The sequence below is a fragment of the Alexandromys fortis genome, unplaced genomic scaffold (genome assembly GCF_014885135.2).
Source record: "Alexandromys fortis isolate MF-2015 unplaced genomic scaffold, M_Fortis_MF-2015_v1.1 scaffold_14, whole genome shotgun sequence".
In the NCBI taxonomy this organism is placed as follows: Eukaryota; Metazoa; Chordata; class Mammalia; order Rodentia; family Cricetidae; genus Alexandromys; species Alexandromys fortis.
Genome location: NW_026067910.1, coordinates 16,828,363 through 16,853,942, shown reverse-complemented (window position 1 = coordinate 16,853,942; position 25,580 = coordinate 16,828,363). Strand labels below are relative to the sequence as shown.

General features: G+C 41.1%; 1 protein-coding gene across 6 annotated transcripts in view; it reads left to right on the top strand.

The window, feature by feature from the left end:
• The window catches only part of Arhgap18 (Rho GTPase activating protein 18), a 211,318-nt gene that overhangs the window by 174,002 nt on the left and 11,736 nt on the right, over positions 1-25,580 (top strand). For all 6 annotated transcript variants that reach the window (XM_050138106.1, XM_050138105.1, XM_050138108.1 and 3 more), the window contains exons 8-12: positions 1,991-2,068; positions 3,728-3,887; positions 5,422-5,504; positions 12,488-12,694; positions 14,443-14,583. In XM_050138106.1, the coding sequence (XP_049994063.1) occupies positions 1,991-2,068; positions 3,728-3,887; positions 5,422-5,504; positions 12,488-12,694; positions 14,443-14,583 (669 nt within the window). The remainder of the gene's footprint in view (positions 1-1,990; positions 2,069-3,727; positions 3,888-5,421; positions 5,505-12,487; positions 12,695-14,442; positions 14,584-25,580) is intronic.

The following is a 25,580-nucleotide window of genomic DNA, read 5'->3' as shown; positions in this document are numbered from 1 at the left end:
TCCTATTATTGTAAAAGCCAGTACTCAGCTAATTAATAATGTAGCGAAAACATGTGATTTTCCAAGTGAGAAATAGGAGATAGTACATGATACTGTTCCATGAAGCACACACATCCCTCTTGAGGCTGGGATCTAACATTAGAGAACACTAGAAATATATTCAAATGTAGGATTCAGAAATGAATCCCATTCGGCTGTTTAGCAGCCCCGCTTTTCTTCTGTACTTAATGACAGTGAGAAGTGTAGACTGCTCAAATCTGACAGACTGCAGCTGCCCGCATTCAATTGGATGATTTAACAGGACATGCAAATATTTTATGGGGGGAAATAAAATGTAAATTGGTTGTACATGGAATATTTTAAAATTTGGCATGAAATACTTTATAATGTCCTTCTAATCTCAAACAATTCCTAATTCTTTTCGCGCCGAGTTTCTCTACAGCGGTTCTTGAACAATGTGGTCTCAGAAATTATTTGAATTTGAAAGATTGATGTGCTTCTTTGAGTGGTCAGGGGTTGATGCTAGAGTCAATAATGTATTATTAGAACTTGATGCCGTTATTGGCATTTTCTCGGAATCCCTCTGTATCCGTGAATTTCCTGGTCAAAATCTACTCATAGGATAGGACAGATAAGTTCATTAAGGCAAAGAAATCACCATCATTTCCAGGTCCACATGCTATGGCACATTGGATTTTGGAACATGTAGACAGAAGTCCACCCCGCTCCCATTCCCGAGGATGCAAGGCTTTCTCATAAGAGGCACTTTTATATGCAAGGGGAAAGCAATAAGGTCTGTGTGGTCTGTGGAGCCCAATTAATCATTAACAGGGAATTCCCTGAAGGAAACAACATTCTTTTGCACCCTGAAGGATTTTATGTCCCAAGGTGTGCAGAGAATATTAAAGAAAGATTGGAGATACGGGTAGGCCGCATCTGGCTAAAGGGGGGTAGGCTATAGGAAAGAAGCTCCTATGTAGTAAGTGCCCTGTATTTGTCAGGAGGAGGTGGAAAGTGATTTCCCTAAATGTCACAGAGGATGCTCTGCCCTCTGTAAGTTCCATGTGCTACCCAAGGAATGTGCAACCCAGGTTTTTCAACGGGGAAGCTCCCTGTCAAGAAGTAGACCACTTTTACTGTCTGCACAGCCTTTTAACAATTGCTTCTGGAATATTTCCTACCTGTCTGATTTTTGTGATTTGTTTTTTAATATTTATTTACTAATTAGAAAAAATTGGGTGTATTTGTGTGGGGGTATGCGCATGTGAAAACGGGTGTCTGCAAAGATCAGACGCATCAGATCCCCTTCACCTGAAGTTCCAAGTAACTGTGATCTGAATTTGAGATCTGAATTTGAGTCCTCTGCAAGAGCAGTTCATGCTCTTACCTACCTAGTCATGTCTCCAACCCTATGGCTTCTACATTTTCATTTTAGTTTATTTTAGTGGAGTCATTGAAGTAGATATGTACCCACTCATTGAGTACTGGCATTTAGAATCCCCATTTGAAAGCATTCTTCTTCAAGATTACCACCAGTGGCTTAAAATGAATATTAGCAACCATTTTTTTCATATAAAAGTATTGTTTCTTGAAACAAACTAGGCACAGTATATAAGTGTGCAAATACTGGAATTGTATGATATTTATTTGATTGCACAATGCATGTCGCTGGAAAAGCAGAATGGTGTTCTGAGTTGCGTTTACACAGTGAACATCTTTCCCCTGATCCTGTGGAGAGTCACAGCTGTTGTGTGAAATACACATTTCTTTTACAAAGGAGAATAAGACCAACTTTTTCAACATTTTATCTCAGGTTTTTGTATGCATAGTTTTGAAGATGTTGCCCCAATAGCACTCAAAGCCTCATCTCAAATCCAGTGCGCATGCCCTCGGAATCAACTTTCACTTACTGATACGGGGGAGGGGGACACATGTTAAACTGTACCTGTTACAAACACCGAGATCAGAATGTTTATTGGCTTACCCACAGCTGATTTCTCGAATTGAAGAAGGCGGTCTGGAAACTGAGGGCCTCCTACGCATACCGGGAGCTGCCATGAGAATCAAGGTAAGTGAAGAAACACTTCAGTTTCTGTTAATGTACAATTTTATTGTTTAATTATGCTTGCACGTTTTAAAGGCCTACTCAGCCTCCCCACCCCTTATTCTTGCTCGCAAAGCCGATAAAATAAAACAAAAAAGCCTCGCAACATCCAGTTTATAGTTTCTCTACAAACCCCTTCTGCTTTTTTCTGTAAGTTTTTATTTTTCCAAATCCCCACATCACCAATTATAATCCTATGATAATGAGAACATCATGACTCAGAGAGGTACTAGGGAGCTGGGTGAGAGATTTAATCAGGATGAGTAATAGCAATTGAGTTTTGATTTTAGAAGGAGCTGGAACATAGCACTCCAGGTGGGGAGCAGATTAAGGCCCTTGACAAGAGCCAGGGAGTTGGCAGTGTTGACAGAAGGAACAGCTAGTCTGATTTTGAAGGCCAGTTAAGTGGATTCAACTGTGCTAACTGGTCCACCCAGCCTGTCGTCATAGACTGGATCATGCTGCAGCTAGCCCCTTGTAAATGATTTAAAGATGATGGGCAAAAGTTTGGTGTCCCCGCCCCACTGACTTTCCTGCAATCCTCGTTCTTGCCCCCCTCCTTCCTTTAGTCTCTTCTTGTCTCGCTCCCTCTTCGTTTCTGCTCTCTCCATCTTTCCTCCTTCCCTGCTCCTTTCTTTTCCTTCCTTTGCTCCCCTTTTACTCCACTCCTAAGTTTTGAGGTAGCATCCATGTTTTTCATCTATTAGAAAAACAAGGGAAAAAAAAAAGAAAGAAAAGAGGGTTGTGTTGGGAGAAGCAGAAGAACAACAGAGGATCTAGTTCAGTAGGGGACCAGTTTCCTAGCATGCAGGGGGCTTAGGGTTCCACCCCCAGCACCATAGCATAAGAAACCAAACAAAGAAAACGTAAGCCAAACCAAAGCCATCTTTTGAGAAAGTGGTTCCAGTAAGAGAAGCTTAAAAGAATTTTTGACATAACAGGGCTTATGCTACATTAAAAATGAATCCAGAAAAAATATTAGTTAGGAACTAACTTGATGTAGTAGCAGGAGGAGGGGGGTTGGCACATCTAGAGTGTTTGAAATGGATGACCTCAGCATCCTCATTCTACATGGATTCCAAACGTTAACCTGAACTAGCAGCAGGATGATGGTACAGTGACGGTAGGTAGGTATCATTATATATTTTTTGTATCCTCTCTATAGGATTTGCAGTTCTCAGGGGTAAAAAATGAGAGGTAACCTTTTGCTTGCCCAGGGATCGATTTATGTGTTTTGTTATGTAACATACCTCGAAATAGTTCAAAAACATCTTCTTAAATTTTAAGTGGTCTGTTTTAATAACAATGACAAATTGTAGGGTCTAGATGATGTGCCTAATGGAAAGTAATTTTAGTCGATCATTTGATTAAACCTTTGCTAATTAAAGTGGGTGAAAATACTTAAACCTTTTTCTTCACTTTGGGTATAATTCCTCCACATAAGGGCAGGCAGGGCTGGGGATGGCATTTTTCTGAGTGACAGACAAATGTTGACTTTTATTACTCTGACCCTTAACAGATTAGATTTCTTGTAAGGTAGAAAAAAAAATAATCATACTCTCAACAGGGGAAAAAATAAACACGTGTGTACTGCTAATTTCTTTCTCCCTCTGTGCCATTCAGAATCTTTGCCAAGAACTAGAAACAAAGTTTTATGAAGGGACTTTCAACTGGGAGAGTGTCAAGCAACATGACGCAGCCAGCCTGCTGAAGCTCTTTCTCAGAGAGCTGCCCCAGCCGCTGCTGAGTGTGGAGTACCTCAAAGCCTTCCAGGCTGTCCAGAGTAAGTTGTTTCCATGTGGAAGTAGCCTGGGAATAGGTACCACTCACACTTACCATCTCAGTGACCACTGGCATCATAGGCCACATCACCAGATGTCTTTGGTTAGATATGTTTCATGGTTGTCAAGGGTTGCTCAAATGCCACACACCATTTGCCTTCGATAAATAAACATACCAGAATGTTCTCTTCAGGTGCAGACTAGGTACATGGCCTTTAAGAACACAATACATCTAAAGGTAAAACCTGGAAACCTCAAGTTTCTCTCTGAACTATGTGAGTCACATAGACCTCCGATGTGGCTTCTTGCCAGGTGTTGAAAGCAGCACACACTGGAGAAGCTGTGAGTTAACAGTTATTATGAAAGCACAAGGAGATATCAGCATCTATGGCCATTTCCAAAAATCTTAAATCCTGGATTCGTGTAGGGGGCTGGAGGATGTTTGACTGCCTCCTTGGTAGAGGGCCATGGGATTCTGGTGTGTGGCCATTCTGTGGTTCTGGAAAATTCCAAATGAAGATAAGTAATCAGTTTTGATTCCTTCCCAGGGAACACAGAGATCTCGCAAGGTTTATATCTTGCTATGGTTGTTCCGTTTACTCCCAGGGGCCATCAGGCAAGGAAACAGTACTGTAATGATATTCAAGTTATCATATCTTTGTCTTCCAAACTGGAAACTTTGTGAGCGAATGAGTGTATTATTAACGATGACAGAGAAGTAGAGTTCCCATTCACAGTGTTGCATGCTGTTCTTTAGGTGTGCAATTTTGGGGTGAATGCCTAAGTTACCTCATGTCGTAGCATTTTTTTTCCAAAAATTCATGAAGACAATGAAAATCACTATTTAAATTATCTCCTTTAAACAAAAACAATCTTTTGGTAAAAATATTCATAGTGATGAAGTTGCATTGTTTTGAATACATTTTCTGGATATGAGTCAAATTTGTTGCTAGCTGACAAAGTAGTGCTGATAATTCTCTAAATCTCTGGAAATATTAGGTTCCAGTGATAATATTATCTACCTCTTAAAAGCTTTCCTTCCTGATAGATTCCTTATTCATGCCACACACATTTATTGGACACCTGCTGTACTCCAGACCCCGTTTTTCCTCTGCCTGCCAGAGCTCTTCTTTTGTATTTTGTTCCTTGACACTGAAAGAGACAAGTTTCAGTGTTAAAGAAGTCCCCTACCCTTGGTAGTATTTCCTGGACAGTCCAGTCTTCTCCATGTTTCCATGGGAGGAGAATTAGCATATGGAAGCTAGAATTGTTTCCAAATCACTGTGGTATGTCTGCAAACATAAGGCTGCGCATCATGTGATCCCAGTTGGAAGCTAGCATCCTAGGACGAAGGGTGCTTGGAGCAGCTGCTTCCTGGATCTCCAGCAAACACTCTCGGGGAGGCTGGCTGCTCAGGCACCACATCTTATGTTTCGCTGTAACGTTGACACCCAATAACTTCTCTTTTTCTTTAGAAATGGAAAAAGAAAGGAAAGTGTTCCCTAAAGTTTTTAGATTTCTTTCATCTCTCTACAGATCTTCCAACCAAAAAGGAACAATTGCAGGCTTTGAACCTCCTTGTCATCCTTCTGCCTGATGCAAACAGAGACACACTGAAGGTCAGCTGGTTAATTTACACTAAATATCCCTTAGAAAGATGCAGAGTAATTTTTTTTCATTATTTGTGGAAAAACACTACAATGCTTGTTTTGGGAACAGCAATATGCATCTAAAATGTGAGAGGGTGCTTTTAAGGACAGATTGAGAGGCAATCTTTCACTAAGTAATTTGCTAGGTTGCTAATTTTATTAATGTTACTGAGGGTTTTAAAGAAGGTTTATTTACTTTATATGTGTATCTGCATGCCTGCCTCTGTGTGTGCACTTACGTATGTACAGGTGCTCATGATAGCCAGAAGAACCCTTGGAGCTGGAGATATGTATGCTTTTAGAGTCTCGCCATGTGGAGGCTGGGAATAGAATGTTGGTCCCTGCAGCAATATCACATGTTCTTAACCACTAAGCCACCTCTCTAACATCTGGGTAGTTTTGTTTTGTAGAATTTCTTTCTTTCTGAGAGAGAGCGAATGTGTGTGTGAGAGAGTGTTCATATGTGTGGGCACACATGTTTATATAGTTGCATGTGCACATAAGTGCATGCGTGCTTGTGTGTGTGTGTGTGTGTGTGTGTGTGGTGGCCAAAGATGAACATTTGGTGTCTTCCTTGATTCTGCCTCTTATATTGAGGCAGGGTCTCTCTTTAAAAATATACTTCTTTGTCTTTGATTTTGTGTATGTGTTTGTCTGTGTGCACCTTTGTGCTTCTGACTGCCTGTAGTGCTTACAGAGGCCACTAGAGAGCACCCGATCTCTTGGACCTTGAATGGCAGGTGGTTTTGAGCCATGTTACATTTGTGTTGCCAACAGGCTCTCTGCAGGAGTAGCAAGAGTTCTTAACTCTTCTAGGCCTGAGACAGGCTGTCTCAACTGAACCTAGAACTTTCTGATGCAGCTAGTTTAGGTAGCTCCCAGGATCCCCAGGTTCTGCCTCCCTCCCATGCATGGGATTACAGGGGCTACAATACCCACTTAATATATAAGTGGGTCTTAGAATCTCAACTCTGGTTCACAAGCTTGTGTAGCAGTGGCTTACCCTCTGAGCATTTCCTTGATGCAGTTGGTGATGCATTCCTATAATTTCAGCACTTAGTAGGCTGAGGCAGGTGGATCTCTTTGAGCTCAAGGCCAGCCTGGTCTACTGAGCAAGTTCCAGGACAGGTTCCAAGGTTCCAAAGCTACAGAGAAGCTCTGTCTCAAACCCTACCCTGTCAAAAAAAAAAAAAAAAAAAAAAAAGTAATTTGGCAAGCTACCCTAGCTGGGCTTGAACTTAAGACATATTCCTGCCCCTGCCACCATGCACCACCACTGCTAGTTCTAAGCCTTGCTTTTTCAATTTTCACAATGATATTCCTTTTGGAAGAGCAGGTGATTAAAGTTTATTAATTAATAGATGTTGTGAGGAGGAGCAGGCTGTGTCCTGCTGCCTGGCTATCTTAACCCTCGAAATAACCACGCGGAAATTGTATTAATTAAATTACCGACTGGCCCATTATCTCTAGCCTCTTATTGGCTAACTCTCACATCTTGATTTAATCCATTTCCATTAACGTGTATTGCCACTTGACTGTGGCTTACCGGCATGAGTCTAACCAGCGTCCTTCTCGGGCAGAAGAATCATGGCATCTGCCACTCTGCCCTTCTTCCCAGGATTCTGTTCTGTCTACTTTGCCCGCCTAAGGGCTGCCCTATCAAAAGGCCAAGTCAGTTTCTTTATTCAACCAATGAAAGCAATGTAACTACAGAAGGACCTCCTACACCAAATAGAAAACATGGACTTTTTCTGTTTCATTCTTCCTGGTTTTCTATGCTTTCCAAATGTTATTTAGTGAATATGTCCAATAAAGCAAGCAACAGGCATTTGAAATGCAAGTGCCAGCATTTATCAGGTGTGGTACATTATGTCCTGAAGATGTGACAGGTGTTTATATTTAGAAGTGGTAGAGTTCGAAATAGGTCACAATGGCCAGCTCAAATATTCATTAACATTAAGTTGCTTCTCTAAGGGCTGGAAGTCCTTATTTGTATAATTATATTGAAGTAATTTGGTAGAGCACTCACTCGTCTGATTTAATGATCTCAGTACTAGTATCATTAGAGGTTCTTAGGATGGGTGTGTATTGTTTTCATACTAGTTAATTTTCCTGAGCTGCAAATAGCCAAGTATTGCTAGGCAATGTGGGTTGAATGAGAAGTCCAACATGGGCTCCTTTGTTTGAAGACCTGGTCCCCAGTTGATGGAACAGTTTGGGAAAGATTAGGTGGTGTGGCCTTATCCAAGGAGGTGTGTCAGTAAGGGCAGATTTTGAGGGTTCTCTGCCTTCTGCTTCAAGGCACAAGCTCTTATCTACTACCTCAGTGCCATGCCTGCTGCCTGCTCTCTACTTCCTGCTCCCCACTGCCATGCTCCCTCCCATAATGATCATGGACTCACACTGTAAGCTATAAGCCCCCAATAAACTCTTCTATAGATTGCCTTGGTCATGGTTTCTTGTCTTGGGCATAAGAAAGTAACTAAGATGGTAGGGTACTCCTTTAATCCCAGAATACAGGAGGCCAAGAAGTGAAGATGGCAAGTTTGAGGCCAGCGTTGGTACATATGTATAGTAAGGCCTTCACCTTGAAAATAAAAGTTTAGCATGTGCTGAGACGGGATTAATTATAAACTTTGGGAAAAAAACAACAGTAAAAAATTCAATATATGTTTCAGAAGCATTATTAATCTGGTCCTGTTACTGCCTCCCTCCCTTTCTCCCTTCCTCCTCCTCCTCCTCCTCCTTCTTCTTCTTCTTCTTCTTCTTCTTCTTCTTCTTCTTCTTCTTCTTCTTCTTCTTCTTCTTCTTCTTCTTCTTCTCTCTCTCTCTCTCTCTCTCTCTCTCTCTCCCTCTCCCTCCCTCTCTCTCTCTCTCACTCATTCTCTCTCTCTCGTGTATATGTGTGTGTGTGTGTGTCTGTCTGTCTGTCTGTCTGTCTGTCTACGTAGTAGTACTTTCAAGTTCCAGAAAAAAGTGCCAGATCCCCATGGAACTGGAGTTACAGGCAGGTGTGAACTGTCTAATATGAGTACTGGGAACTGAACTCCGGTTCGCAAGAATAGTGACTGCTCTTAACCACTGAGCTACCTGCCCTGTCCCCTCCACCTTTTAAAAGAGTTTCTTTTTATTTATGTGTAGGAGGGTGCAATATGAGCATCTGCAGAGGCCAGAAAAGTGCTTGAGTTACAGGTGATTGTGAACCACCACATGTGGGTGCTGGGAATCAAACTCTTGTCCTCAGCAAGAAAAAATCTTAAGGGCTGAGGCCTCTCTCTGGCTACCTCTTTTGCAATTAATTTTACTTAATTTTAAAACTTTTCTATATATTATCACAGCCCTTGAAGACTAGGAGAGTTAAATTCCCATTTTACATAGGGACAGATTTTTACAGAGGTATTGAAAACAGATATCCAATGAACAGTTATAGCTAATAAGTAACTGCTATCATAGCCTCAAAAAGCACAGGGTTTGCAAGGACTCAGTCTTCTCACCCCAGACTCTTTATATCCCTCACAACTGCTTAAAATGGCCCATCCATTCTTCAGTGTAGCTTTGTCAAGGGCTGAGCCAGCATCTTACTAGCTTATCTCTCTTTCCTCCCCTCCATTTCTTCCCCTCCCCTCCCCCCTTTTCTCCCTGGCATTCCTCGAGTAATATTTCGAACAATCTTATTGCATGTGCACACCACAATTAAAATAATTATCTAATCTTTGTAATTTATGCTCATAAAGAAAGAGATACACTGGTCCCCAAGAAACCATTCTGGTCTCTGTGGAACAAAATTAAATATTTTTCCCTAAACTTCAATTAATCTTTTGTCCTCATTTGTGAACATGTTGTTTCAATACAACACGATGCTTAGATTACAATTTAGCTTTCCAAGCACTGTACCAGATATTAGATACATAAATTTTGCTGTTAGATATTAAGCCTTTACTTTGCTTCAGATGTCTGAGGTCTATATTGCAAATAAACCTGATATAAGATCAACCTGTTAGCACTAGAAACTGATTTTTTTTTTTGTCTTTGCTTCTGCCCTGAAATCTTGTAGAAAGGCCAGTTCCTTTGTTTGGGTCTAGCCTATTTTGACTTTTTTAGGTAGGGATTTTAGGATGACCATGAAAATGTGATTCCTTGCACAGTTAAGAGTTCAGAAACAGAAGCCAGAGCGACCTGGGATCATGTTCCTTCCACAGCTTTTGCTGGTTGTGTGCCCTCCAGTAATGTTGTCTAAGACATCACTTCCTCCTCAGCAAACTGGGGTGACTATAGTGTCGGCCTCTCATGATGATTAACATGATGATGGTCTGTACAATGTGCCTAATACGCTGCTTCATTCATGGAGAACATCAAACACACATGTGGTGAGTGGTATTCTTGAGAAAATCACCCAAAAAGACAAAAAGGCAAAAGAACCCTCGGCCTTGTATGAGAAGGGCAAACCTGCTACTGGTGTCTTTGGGGACCGACAGCTCAGAGTGTGTGGTAGGAATGAAGGTGGTGATGTTTGTGCTGAATAAGACCTAACCTAGTCTGCAAAGTTCCAGATCATTCATTTCCTCATTAAAAAAAAATATTCATGTCTTTGGTATTTCATGGTAGCTCCTTATTTTCTACAGCAAAGCTCATTTTTTTTTTTTTGATTTTGTACCAGCAGGCTAGTGAGTAGGAAATTAAGGTAGAGTGTACTTTCTCAAAGGTTTTCTTCTTTTTCCTTCTTCCTTTTCATTTTATATCCTTCCCTTTCCTTTCTTGTCTTCCCTCCCTCTCTCTTTCCCTGCCTTCCTCCCTCCCTTCCTTTCTTGAGATGAAAGAACAAGGACTTTCTGGAACAAATGAATGTTTACATGCTATTTTAATCTGCTTTTCGGTGCTCTGCAGTTCCTGTAGATCTAGAGGCCTGGACTACTGCAGATCTCTCTGCCATGTAAGATGCAGTCTCTGCCTTGCTGCCTAGCACCATGGGCTTGGGAGAAGCAAAGCTCCATTTGGGGTTTCATCTGTCTCTCAGAGGAGCTTTGCTGACAAGGCCTGTTAGATATAGATAGGAAGTTATGCATGACTCACCAGTGTGTGTGTGTGTGTGTGTGTGTGTGTGTGTGTGTGTGTGTGTATTTGTGTTGTGGGGACCAGAGGTCAACCTTGGGTGTCATTCCAAGGAGCCAACTCTCTTGTTTTTTGAGAGAAGGTCTCTCACTGACAACTAGGGATGCCTGGATTTGGCTAGGCAGGTTGGTGACTAAGCCCATTTCTGCTTCTCCAAACATACACTGTCTAACACAACGTTTTACATGGGTTCTAGGACTCAAACTTGGGTCTTCAAGCTTACACAGCTTTATCACTTTATCATCTGAGCTATCCTCAGCCCTGGATTTTCTTTTTAACATTTTCCCTTTTATTTGTGTGTTTATGTGCATAGGTGCACATGGTCAAGGAAGCTCAGAGAATTTATTTTAGGAGTTGTTATCTCCTTCCACTGTTGTAGGTTCTGTTAATTGACCTCATGCTGAAAAACCTGAAAGCAAGTCTTCTTACCTGCTGAAATGTATTGTAGCAAAAGTACTTTTTTCCTTACTATTTATCCTTTAAATAACACTTTTAACTGATTCTTCGATAACTAGCAATTTCATTATTTTTTTGATAATTTCATACAGTGTATTTTCTTTATCAGCTTCTCTCCCAGCTCCTCCCAGCTCCACCCTCAGCTCCCTACTCACACAACTATATGTTCCTTTTTTCCTATTTTCTTTTAAGATCATTGAACCCTGTTTGTGTAGCCCCCAGTACTCCCGGAGTGGGACCAGTTCCTAGTTCTCCTCCCAGATAGTATCGAATGCTAGTATTTCCTTTGTTAGGCACGTGACAATGTGCTCATTCTCCCTCCATGCTGGCTGATGCTTGTGTAGGTCTTATTCGTTCTGTGGCAACCACTGTGAGTTCATCTCTATAACTGACCTGCTGGGTCTGGTACACACTGTCTCTTTATACTCATCTTTAACCTCTGGCTCTTGCAATCCTTCTGTCTCCTCTTCCCTGATGATGCTTAAGCTTTGAGGGGAGACATGTGATATACGTGTATAATTGAGGGCTGAGTATTCTGTAGTATCTTATTCTCTGTACCTTGGCCAGTTGTAGGTCTAGGTTTCAATTGCCATCTCAAGAATAAGCCTTTCTGATGAGGATTAAAAGGGGCACTAATCTATAGGTATAGCAGTAAGTCATTAGGAGTTGGTTTAATACTATTTCCAATTAGCATACTAATAGTAGTAAGTTCTTCCCTAGAGTCTATAATCTGTGTAGGCATAGGTTCTTTTCCAGGTTTTGGTGACAAGTATAGTTTACTGTAGGTTTAAATCTAATTAGAAAGTGGTTGGTTATTCCCATAACATTTGTGTCACAACTGCACCAATGGGCACGTCTTGTCAGGCTAGTCTTTAGCAAGCTTCACAGAGTTCACAACTGCCTTAGATCGATGTTTACCTTGGCCTCCTGGTAGCATCCATTAGCACCTTCCAGCACCATGGAAACGAGCAAGTAGGGGTGAAGCTCCGAGGTCACTACCATCTTGACTTCTCCAAGTATATGATTCAAGTATGTCAGCAACAGGGTCTTACTGTGGAATTCTGAAGGACAGTCAGAAACAGGAAATAGCTATTGGCCAACAGCTCCAAAAGAGGCAGCCTATCTCTGGCACTGGGTTTTTCATTTGCTGGCCTGTGGTGTTAAGCAGAGGTATTGTCCCCTTCAAGACAACTCCATTTAAACTCTTTCATGCTATGAATCTATTTTAGGAAGATTACATAATAGGTGGTTTCCATTTGACTTTTTTTCCAAAATGCATTTAGAGTTAAATAACATCGTATTAAAAATAATTTAAAAATCCTATCCGCTACAGTGCCTTCATCTCTTATCTCCACGTATAACAGACATCTCGGTCATTTTTGTTTTAGGCCTTGCTAGAATTTCTCCAAAGAATCATTGACAATAAAGAGAAGAATAAAATGACAGTTGTAAATGTAGCAATGGTCATGGCCCCGAACCTCTTCATGTGCCATACGCTGGGTTTGAAGTCCAGTGAACAGCGAGAATTTGAAATGGCAGCTGGGACGGCAAGTGTCATGCATTTATTGATTAAGTACCAGAAACTTCTATGGACAGTAAGTATACGTTTTTAGCTTAAATTTTCAGGTCAGTGTGCAAAGTCTTGAGTTTCATAATGACCTTTTCATACATATTTCTCATAGTACTTTTTTTTTTTAACTCATGCCTGCTTTTCTTCTGGCAGATTCTCTCCTCTCCTTCCAGTTGGTATCCCGTTGGTATTCTCTTTTATCCTTTTATTGTATGCATCCCATAATCCTCCTTTCTCCTCTCCTGTAAGACCTCTTCCCTTTCTCCCATCATTCTTTTTCTGATATGCATGGACATTCACACACACATTTATTAGACCCCAACTTTTAGATCTAGGGTCCTCATATAAGAAAAACGTTGTATTTTTTCAAAACCACAATAATGGTCATGTAATTTCCTAGCATAATTGTCCAAAATAATCATGAAAACATCAACTTTATAAAGTTGATATTTAAAAGCAATGGGCTCCCCGCCCCCAATGGCTTAAAAACACACTGCGTGCTGTCTGCCAGCTTTGTAAGATTCCCATTGCCGTGTGTGAGTGGAGAGGTATTGCAGGCGTTTTATTCACAGAGGTAAGCAGGGCCTTGCGAATTTCTTTTTTAAAATCATAAAAATTCGGTCAAGAAAGCATGCCTCGTAAAAGGCTCTTCGTGGGCAGTGCCATCAGCACGTTTCCCCATTTGCTCCGTCCTCAGGCTGTCACGTTTTAAAGAGCTCATGCTGTTTCTGCTCCCATCATCCCCTAATTTTCCACAGAACTGTTATTTAAAGGGACATGCACATTCTGCACTCCGATTGCTGAGGTCTCGAATGCAGTTTCCTGCTTTGCTCTTACGTTGATCTTAAGTTTTGACAGGTAATCAACATGGATGTTAATGAGAGATTTAGTTGATTAGTTTCATTTTTCAATGAAATTCATATATTTGCAGACAAAGAGTCCTTTTTGCAAGCATTTAGAAAAATGAACTAAAGAAATTCTACGCCAAATTATGATAGTAACCATTTTGAAGCTTAATGTGAGCCTCTCCTAATTCCAATATTTTTTAAAAATGCAAAATGATGCTTCCTAGACTCTCAAGGCTTTTTATATTCAACCCAAAGGCAAATGATGCAGCTTATTTCAAATATATTTAAAGTAATGCTCCATTATCATGTCTGCCTCTTGTAAGAGCAACATTATTTTATAGTTACGTTTTAACTGTCTAAAAGATTTTGTTCTTAATATAATTTCTAAGGATAAGTTTCTCTTATCTTTAGAAGTATAGTATATCTTTAGAAGTGCTGCTAGCCAATTTTTGGCTTTTGTTGACTGGTGAGCTTTTTTTCTTATCTGACAGAGGAGGCCATCTGGATTATTAGAAGGGACTTGTAGGTTAGCTTATAGGAGCTGGAGAGAGGTGGTTGCTAAGGGGACAACTACAGAGGTAGTGGCCTCCACAAGGGTCTCCTCAGGGAATCTCCTGTGTTGACATCCATGGCGAGGACGTGGCCAGTATGTCCTTGAACTTCACAGAGTCCCCTTTGCACCTTTGCACAGTTGGTGGTAAATTACATCAAGTGGATGCCCTGTCCCTGGTCTAAGTAAGTCCATGGTTCATTTCTTCTCGCAGAGTTAATGAACGGCACATTTAAGGGGCTTAGTCTTGAGAAACAGAACATTTATTCCTCTTGAAACTAAAAACGTGGAAAAGAAAACAGTATTTAATTTAAAATGGTTCTGTGCCTTTTATGGTTTACTTTCCTCCTCAAACGGAATTTCTTTTTCCCCTAGATTCCAAAGTTTATTGTAAACCAAGTGAGGAAGCAAAATACTGAAAATCAGAAAAAGGAAAGGAGAGCCATGAAGAAATTGCTGAAGAAAATGGCTTATGACCGAGAAAAACATGAAAAGCAAGAGAAAGCTGCAAATGATGTAAGGAAATCTTGACGGTCTTTTGTTACTGTGATTGAAGTAATTTCACTGGATGGCTTTCTCCCATTTATGGGGCCTTGGTAATGCTCGTACGTGGAAGATACCAGCTCCTTATTTTCTAATAATCAATACTGAAAGTTGGTCAGGTGCTGGCACTCATCATGTGGTTTAATAATGGTGAACAAAGAGAATATGTCAAGAGAAGACTGTTGCCTGCACACATGCACGCGCGCACACACGCACATGCGCACACACACATACACACACTCTCTCTCTCTTCACATAGTCTAGATGCCTCTGATTTTATGATATATAGTGAGTGAAATTCCTCTGCACTCCACTAACCTGTTTCATCCATGAGAATTTACCCAGACTTCACGGAGCTGGGGATATCTTGGTCTTAGACCTTTGTAAGTATTTAAGATTTGTAATTTGGTAAGAGACGAAATTCTGTAGAGACAAAAATTAAGATTAAAAAACCCATCATTTTCCAACTGCGGTGAGACTACATGAAGAACCGTGTTTACAATAATGAAGTATGCATGAGAATATATTTACGAATTGAGTTAACAAAGCTCCGGTGGCAGCTCTCAGGCCGAAGAAAAGGCCTTCTATTGTTCTACTTAAGGGAAAACACCCCTCACCCCAGCTGAAGATGCTCAGTTACATGCTGACATCTTGTGGAATACCACGAAAATGCAATGGCCAGCCTTTGTCCAATTTTTCTGCCTTGGCTTGCTTAGCCATGATTCCCAAAAAATATTATTTTTTTTCTCTTAAACTTATCTGTAACTCTCTTAAAAAATACTTTCTTAGAGATGTAGGAAATATTTTTAAAACCAATTTTAAGGATCTCCAAAAGACACACAGTATAAAAAAGGGAAATTATCAATGTTGTTTATTTTTTTTTTTTTAGAGCTTATTTTTTGTCATAGGGCCAGAAAGGATTTGTGACATACCTGTTTTCTTTCACTTCAGAATGCTCTGTTAACTTCAAACACAGTTGTAAAGAGGGGACTGGGCTTGTAGTTCTGGCTGTTCAAATTAAGTGAGCATCTATGTATTACCTCTTCCTTTTCTGAAAACTCACATAGTTAGCAAAATGCTGCTGATCCAAGATACCAAACCTCAGTCCTCTGTTAGGTATTCAAAAAGGTCCAAAGCCGCTGTTGGCCTTCGCACCCCCATACAGAAGCAGGTAGCTCAGATTAATTTGGTTGTGTGTGATGGAAGCTTGCCCGAGGTATGGTAGACTAGGAAGCAGGAAGTTGACCTTAGAGAGACTTTAGTGGGGACTCCAACTCAGTTGTGAAAACCAGTCAATCTGCCAGAGGTTAGAATTGCTGCCTGCAGAGGAAGGATCACCACCTCCCCTTGGTGCCCAGTTTAGCTTGTCCTTTGGGTTGACAACTTTTAACTTAATTCCAGAAATTTATTTTGCAGATTGGTATCTTTTTCTTGGAATCATAGGCACAGGAAAAAGTTACAAAGATCAAACAAAAGTAGAAAATGAAAGTGACTTGCATACACGTGCTTTCTTGTGAAAGCATCCATCCATTGCTAGAGTAGAAAGACTAAAAGATTGAAAACAAGTTTTGGACTAGATTTTGGGACAAATAGGCCATAGGGACAGCCTGTCCCTTAGGCCATAGGGGTTGTCTTGCAAGTGCCTGGCTCTGCAACTGAGGCACTGTGGGCCGCCTCACCCCCACGTCTCTGTCTTTTGTCACTTTACTGGCTTGGTTTTTCTTCCAAACAATGTGAATGTGTAGCCCAGCACCTAAATGGTAAGGCTGGCCACTGCCTGAACTGTGCTCTTTGTTTAAGCCATTACTCACATTGCCGCTCACATTGTTCTTAGGTGTTTGGTATTTGAAAGACATTATTGGACAAAATAGGCTAACAACATCCCTACTCCACATGGAAGCTAACATTATTTAAGTAACATAAATAGATTACATAGCATTTTGCTATGTGGTATGAGCAAGATTTAAATATATGTGTCTCTGTGTGTTTATATAGTAGAGAGAGAGAGAAAGAGAGAGAGAGAGAGAGAGAGAGAGAGAGAGAGAGAGAGAGAGAGAGAGAGAGAGAAACGAATATGTGATCATCCAGGAGCCCCAACTGTGGTCCAGGGATGACCTGGAACTCACAACTAGCAGAAGATAACTTTGAGCTTCTGCTCAGCTGGGAGTTGGGGGTGGAGGTTGTTCATGTTAAATACACTCTACCCGCAGAGCTAGGTCACCAGCACCCCCCTCTTTAGTGTTATTATAAAATGTTGTGAATATAGCAAACACAAGGTTTCTCTCATTGAATTGACCATCTCACTGGCAGCAATTTTCTTGATGAATGCGTGGACCATAGTTTCTTCTCACCACTGAATTCTCTTCTATCCATGGTACCCAAGAACCATTTAGACTAATTATCCTTTCGCAAAAATTAAATATTTCAGTTTGCTTCAGATGCAAAGTATCTGAAGGAATAGGGAACTAAGAACCGAGTCTCACCATGAGACCCCCACTGACCTGACCACTCCCTGTGCAAACCAGGTTGACTCGGAACACACAGACACCCACCTGCCTCTGCCTCCCTAGTGACGGCATTAAAGGCCTATGCTATCATACCTAGCTTAAAATATCTTTAAAGAAATACGAATAGAAAAAGAATTTGGAGAGGATCCTCTTGCCACATTACTTTAGCTAGCTTGAGTGTTGAATAACAGTGTTGTAACAGGTATGGAAGGTCAAGTTGTGTGTCTGTCTCAGAAAGCCCATTCAGGGCAGAGGCATAGTCTACCAAGCATAAGGCTAGGGCACTAGCATGGTGTGGATGGGCTGGAGTAAAGCCAGCTTGCCAGCACGGTTGATAAGATAAGGTCAGAAGGGCACTGGGAAGAGATCACCTAAAGCTTTAGAATTTAAATTTAATCAAAGAAAAATGAGGTCATTTATGAAATCTGTAGGATGTTTTAGAATGAGTGGTACTTAAAAGTAGGAGAAAATCCTTATAACCAAGGTGAGAGACTCAGACCAAAGTATCTGTGGAGTAGTTGATATATTTTAAAGACATTTTAAATAACTTTTAAAAATAAAATTATATTTTTAAGTTAGAGTCATTTGGACTTCTTACTGGCAAATGATGTAAGTTATAAAAGAATGAAAAAAAAAGTAAAAGAATGACTAACCCCAAATTTATGATATGAAAGATTGGAGTGATAGGAAAGATCATAATTTCAATTGGGACCTGTTTAGTATGGGATACCTGGTAGTCATTTAAAGGTAAGGGCGGATGTTTAATGCACTTTGGAGGGCAAATCAGGACCTATTGATCAGCTGGAGAGGTACCCGGCATGCCAGGGTCAGTGGGAAAGCTCAAGGCAGATCCATGCTTCTGTTCTGTGTAGCAGTGGGAATTGGCACAGGCTGAGTCTCCAGATTACTCATTTGTATTTGCATTTTAGGACAGTCCTTGTGAGGGACACACCAAATACTGCAGAGAGAGAAGGCTTGTTCAATAAAGGTGCTTGCTGCTGTAAGCCAGTGGTACCTCTAGAGCATTGTCAGTAACCTGATGGTACAGCCGGATAGCTGGGCCTTGGAGAATGAAAGACCAATTTAAAGATACTATGCATGCCCTTAAAGCTAAATATACGACAGCAGGCATTCATGTTATTAAGATATGCTTGACTAGATAAACGAGTACTTTGATCCAAGTTGTAAGATAGATATTCAATTTACCTAAATAAGACAAATGTTTTAAGGACTCCAGCATATTAATTATTTGGTGTGAATGTGAATGTGCTTAAATTCTATTAAGTTTTGTCCACTAATTATAACAGGAGAAATCAATAGCAAGATTGTAGACCATGAAACATAATCATTTTCTGATAGCATTTAACTTGTTGGGGTCCTGCTTTCTCCATGTACCCATTTTTGATGTATGCACATCTATGTATTGAATTGTATTGGGGGATTTTGTGAAGAGGGAAGTGAGGTTTCTATTTAGGCAGTTGGTGTACCATTGCATTATACCCCAAATATGCATCTTTTCCAACATTGAAAAAGTAGAAACAATAGCCTTTGAGCCCCAACATCAAATCTTTTTACTTTACTCTTCTTCCAACCTGTTCCACACACTTTATCTCCTTTTAGTCTCTTTATGCTAATCACAGACATCCCGTGATGCCACCCATAATTACCTCGGATGGCCTCTGTCTAATGAGGATGTAGGGGCAGCTTTGATGATCACTTACCGACAAATTGCCGAAGCTCCTAGGCTTCGTTTCCAGTGTAGGCTTTGATTTACGTGATCTTTCCTCTGCCTTCCCTGCTCACCTCCTAGAGGGAAGCTGGACTTTTATGAGCCTGTGTGGGCTGTGAGAGTCTGCGATCCCCAGTGCTACTCCACTTGTGGTCCCATTGGCTTAGGAAGCCAAAATTCTCATAGTGTCATCAACTTAAATGTTCACTCTGGTTGACCTAGCTTCAGGCTCTAAAGTGGGGCTTGGGTTTGGGGATGGTTATATGATTTTCCTAAAAGCCCTGCAGTATCTTGTAAGGGTTTCAGGTTTAGAGAATCAAGCCGGAGAATGCTGCAGTTAACTGAGTAGCATGAAGGCTCCGGTGGTTTGTGCAGACATGAGCCACAGCTTTTCTTGGCAAGTACTGGGATTTAATTCTGACGCTTTTAACCGTAGCACCATTGCAAGTATTAGTTCTAGTACCTACTTTTTAGGGCAACAGGTCTGGCTTAACTCGGAGATGCATACGGAAAACGAAGTCAAATATCTTCTTTCATGGTATGACTCACTCTGATCTTAAATAGAGCATAAAAGAAATGAAAGAAAAACATTAGGACTTACTTCACTGTGAACTAAATGCTTATCAACTTCTGTAAATTATTAGGGCAATTTCTGAATCTATGAGTCAGATTAAAGTTTAAGGCATTGTGATAACAAAGACAACATTTGGAGTGCTGTTAAGATAGTAGAAGATCTTTTTATATGGCCACCCCCTGGTATTGGGAGTTCACACTAGGATGATCAGTATGAATTTTAGTTGAGATGCTTGGCCAAAATGTTCTCATTTAGTTTTCTAAAATTTATATTACATTGAGCCGTCTTTTAAAGAAATCTTTATTTCTAATTTGCTCCTTTGAGAATAAGAAGGATTTTCTGTAGCACTAATGACATTAGCTTTCCATTCAAATGTGTCTTAATGGAAAAGAAAAACTGTCTTCCTGTGATCTTACATTAAATTTCTCGAGTACAAAACTATAAGGAAAGTACTGTTTAACCCCTGACAAAAAACATCAGAACTACAATCAGATTTCTCTAAGTACACCTTAGTTCACTATATAACATGTGTGAGGATGATTTAAATCATCTTTCTGTTCCAGTAGCCTTGGTGTGCAAAGGAAATTAACATTCTTTACATCGTAAACTCATTGGGAACTGAACTTCAATGGCCCATTAGTCCTTCTCTACCTTTGACCTGCTGTACAACAGATGACTTCAATTCATAGGCATACTGCCCTTCCCCCATGTTTTCATGGTTGTCAGCCAATGTATTAGTTGGGGCTCTCTAGGGGAACAGAGCTTGTAGAAGAAATACATAAAGGGAATTTATTAGCATGGCGTATAGACTGTGGCCCAGCTAATACAACGATGGCTGTCTATCAACAGGAAGCCCAAGAATCCAGTAGTTTCTCAGTCCACAGAGGTAGCTTTCTCAGCTGATATTCAGTGTATGCCAGAATACTGAAGAAGTATGCTCTAATTCCAGTGAAGGGATAGACTCATTGGCGAGAGTTTGAAGAGGAGCAAGCAGGCAGAGAGAGCAGGTTTTCTGTTTCCATACCTTTTATATAGGCTGCCAGCAGAAGAGCTTCCCATCTCAAAAGATCTGTATTGAAAGTGGGTCTTCCCACTTTAAACGACTTAATTAAGAAAAAAATCCTTCACATATATACCCAGCCATTTGGGTGTTGGTTAATCCCAGATGTAGTCAAGTTTACAACCAAGAATAGCTATCACAAGTTCACCCCTATCAACTTGACTCATAATCATCTCCTTTTGTCATGCCTAATTTCTAAATGAAAACAATAATCAGGTCATAATTATGTCCAACATGATATAGCTATCCTACACATAATCGTCAACCCATAGATTTAACCAGGTCATAATTACACCTAACATAATGTAGCTCTCCCTTGTACAACTGTCAATGCATTGTAAATTTGGGATAGGTGGCAATGTCTCTTGAGGGACATTCCTTTAGGATCACAAACTTAAACATTACAACCGCTGATGCCCTCTTAGTTGGTGATGCACTGTGTGATAAAGAAATTGAGAGAAGAAAACACAAATATCTATATAAACACATTCTTAACAAAATACAACAGAGACACTTAACGCCAGTTATAATTCTCATTTCCACAACTGGTTCCATGACCTTAGCTGGTATTTCTAACAGCCTTCCTCTACTGCCCATTTTGTATTCTCTCCACCCTCAGCAAGCATCTCCTCAGGGCTTGGCCCTATTCCTGGAGGAGTGACTCATACTTTTATCCTGAAGGGACTGTACCCTTTGTCATATAGCTTGAATTTTAATTATGGGACATGGTGGCACCAAGAGATGTCCTAAAGAATCTCCTGTGCTCCAGACATAATCTTTCTTACTTCCACTGTAGAGAAGCAATCTTAAGTTTCCCTCAGTAATCTGGTTCAACCACCTCTCTTAAAACTGTTGTTCTTTCTTAGCTTGTTGACTTAAGGGCATCAGAAGCGCATAGTGCCCAGGTGGATGTCTGAGCTTCTAGTCCAACGATGTATTTGTTGTGGCTCCTAGCAGGAGTGCTCCCCTGTCTGGAACCAAAACTGCTAGACCAGCAGAACTTAAAAGGTCATGGCAACAGGAAGTAAAACTTTTCCTAGTGGGTCACTAAGTGTGCTAGTGAGTGGAACTATTCCCCTTTGCACTCCTTGATCCCAGGATCCCTGGATTCTGACTATGGGAGAAACCATACAATGGCCTGGACACTGACTCAAAGCATATACTGCCTTCTGGAGAACCCTACCTCAGCCTTCCAGGCTGCTACCACCTAATTGCCACTGTAACTGTGTCTTCAAAACGCTATTCCATCTTTCTTTTAGATCAGCTGCTTCAGGATGCTGGGAACATGGTAAGGCCAGTGGGTTCCCCGATTGATCACTGGCCCACTGTCGCACCTCTCTAGCCATGAAGTGAGTTAGTTGCATGGTCAGAAGCAGATACCGTGACAGTGGATAAGGCACTCTATCATTCCATGGATGGTGGTTTTTGCAGAAACATTAAATGCAGGAAAGGCAAATTTATAACCAGAATAAGTTTCTGCTCCAGAAAGGACAAAGCGTTATTCTTTTGGGGCAGGAAGTGGTTCTATGTAGTCAACCTGCCACTAGGTCACTGACTGGTCACCCCAGGGAGTGGTGCCATATCTGGGTCTCAGTGTTGATCTTTGCTGTTGGCAGATTTGGCACTCAGCAATGGCAGTAGTCACGTCAGTCTTGATGAGTGAAAGTCCATGTTGTTCAGATCATGCATAATCTCTATCTCTGCTACCATGACCGTTTTGTTCATTGGTCCATTGAGTAATGGCAGGGATGGCTGGGGAAAGGCACTGACTATCCAGAGCGGGCCATCTTATCTACTGAGTTAATGAACCCCTCCTCTGCTAAAGTCACATTTACAAGTCTCTTCACATCCTCTACCCGTTTGGAGAAATCTACTTACATTCTTTTTCCCTAGTTGTCTTTTGCACTGATTTTCCAATCATGCTCCCAAGTTCCTGTTCATGCAGCCAATTCATTAGCAACAGCCTATGAGTCAGTGAAAAAAAATTACATATCTGGCCATTTCTCCTTCCAAGCTGTACGATCATGGGTACTGTCTGAAGTTCTCCCCACTATGAAGATTGCCCCTTGCTGGTGTCTTTCAGGGTTGTCTCGAAAGGGCTTGTAATGCTGCAGTTGTCCACTTTTGAGTGGTGCCTGTATAATGTGTAGAACTATCAGTAAAACAGGCCTTACTCTTTTCTTCCTCAGTCAACCAATCATAGGATACATCCCCATGAAGGCTCTAGGTGCATGCCTGTCCACAAACAGCATTGTAGTGGGAGTAGAAACCATAGGCATTTCGGCAACTTCTCCATGTAACTTGCTTGTACCTTGAGGACCTGCCCAGCCTGATTTCTCTCTCTCTCTCTCTCTCTCTCTCTCTCTCTCTCTCTCTCTCTCTCTCTCTCTCTCACACACACACACACACACACACACATCTCACTTCCATTTGATAGTAGATTGTTATTGTGTGCATCCTACTTTATGTCTTGGTGGGTCAGATTAACACCCAGCTTATGATGGGTTGCATGGTAACCCCATCTCAGGTTAAATAACTTTGTGGCCTATTGTCAAATGTTCAATTTTCACTAAAGGCTCAAGAGCAGGCTAAGAGTTGCCTTTCAAAGGGAGGTCTCTTCTGTGATTCACCTATAGTGACAAAAGCTTCAAACAGATAGTTATCTGCCACTGACATCTCAGGTATCTTTGGTCCTGGTGGATCATGTGATCCAAGTGGTACAGCAGCCTGGAACTGTTGTAGATCCTTCCCTGTTCTAGGACACACACAAAGCTAGAAGTTATCCATGTCACTTGGTATCTGAGCTGGAGTTACACACCCAAGTGATGAATGTACTCTCTCCAGAATCCATCCCACTGAGTCTTGTGTATCTTTCTTGGTGGTAGGAGGGGGCCAGGTTCAATAATTTATTCTTCACCTTAGAATGAATACCTCTGCCTAGTTCACACTACTGTACTTCTTTCACTGAGATAGAAGGCCATTGAACTTAGGATGAATTTGTTTCCCATCCTCTGGTGTCCATATATGTTACCAATGAACCCAAAGTGATTGGTTCCTCCTACTGACTTGATTCAGTTAGTGTAATAATGCACCAATGAGATATTTTGTGTAAGAGACAGATGATCAGCGTCCCTTCCAACTAAGTTAGGATACAGGGCTTGAAAGTTAATATATCCTTGGAGTAAAACTGTGAAGGTTTACTGTTGGTCTTGCTTCTGGAGGTACTTATGGACAGGTACTGAGAACAAGGCATTTTTCTAGATGCTAGATCAATAGCTGCATATCATGTACCAGAAGATGCGTTCATCTGTTCAAGTAAGGACACCATATCTGGTATAGCAGCTATAATTGGAGTCACTAACTCATTGAGATCTTGATAGTCAATTGTCTTTCTTCATGACCCATCTGTCTTCTACACTGGCCAGATAGGAGAATTAAAGGGAGATATGGTGGGAACCACCAGCTCTGCATCTTTCAAGTCTTTGGTGATGGCACTAATTTCTGCAGTTTCTCCAGGGATGCGATGACTCGCTATTTTTCCTCACAGAGGCAACTCTAAAGCCTTTCCAACCATAATAGCCCTCACTCCACAGGTCAGGGAACCACAGGTCAGGAGAATTCTGGCAACTTCTAGCCCAATTATAAATAGTGGAACTGGAGAAATAATCACAGGATTAGTTTGGGAACCCACTGAACCTACTGTTAGTTGGACTTCACCCAAATCTCCGTTAATCACTTGACCTCCATAAGCCCCTACTTTAGCTGGAGCGACACAGTGCTTCTCAGGATCTCCTGGAGTCAGCATCAGTTCGGAACCAGTATCCAATAGACACTTGAAAGTTTGAGTGTTTTTTATCCCTAGTGTACAATTATCCTTGCAAAAGACTGTAGGTTCCCCTGGGGAAGGAATGGGGAAAAGCTAATAATAAAACTTTCTGGTATTTTATCAAGGCCTTCCTCAGAGGAAACGAGCCATCCCTTTATTCAAGGGGTTCTGGGTCTACAAACTGACTTGCCTGAAAATTGTTTCACGGGTCAAGATTCCATTTTATCATGATCCAATGGTAACTTTCTTTGTTTGAGAATTTTTCTGCTTATGTACCTAACCAAATAAAAGATGCAGTAGGTTTCCTATCTATGCCATGCCTGGAAACATCATAACTGATTAGCTAGTACCAAAGATCCATATTAGTTCTGCCACCATAGAACTCCCTTCATCTATGCTGACCATTATGAGTTAGGCCATTATGGGTATTGCTTTGTCTATACTGACCATTACGACAACTATGATCACCTGGCTTTTGGTGATTAGGGGCTGCCACCTGACTCCTGCTTCCAGACCCAATTAAACCCATTGGATTTGATTCATCCATCTGAGCAGCAGCATCCCCAGCCCTAACTTCTGGCACAAGGAAAAGGATGACACCAACATTCTCCAGATGTGCTGGTGCCCCTTTCACTTTTTGAGACCTTAGTGACAGACATGTCTTCTGTCTGGGTCCTCGCATTGCGGAGGATTAGGTTTTGCACAGCATGTCCACTCTAGTATTGTAATTTTGTTGAACATTAAAATCCCTTCATCAGTACTAAGCAAAGGAATATCAAGCATCTCCAGCTCCTCTTCAGTAGACCATCTTTCATCAAATGCTTAAGACAACCATTCAAACTAACTTTGGACCCATTTTTTTTTTAAACCGTGTAAGCATCCGTATTAAACCTAGAATCTCCATTCAGTGGGCCTATCAAAAAAAAAAAAAACCCTCAGTCTCATCAAGTTTTATGTTCCTTCCACCATTATCCCACACCTTTAAACTCCATTCCCACACACACACTTCACAGATTCTGTTCGAATGACTTAGCAAAGGCATTAAGCTCTTGAGTAGTGTATCACACCTCCTCATGGACTACATTTTCTATCTTCCCTCTAAAATTAAGTCAGGTTATAGATCTAGAATGAACTACTGGTGGGCCCTGAAGGACATTGGTTTTGTCCCACCTGGCATCTCCTTCAAAGGAAGTCACTGCTCTTTTAGCAGACAACGAAGGATTAATTTACTCAGTTGGAGGTGGAAAGGCACTGTAACAGGGGGTGGGAGTGGG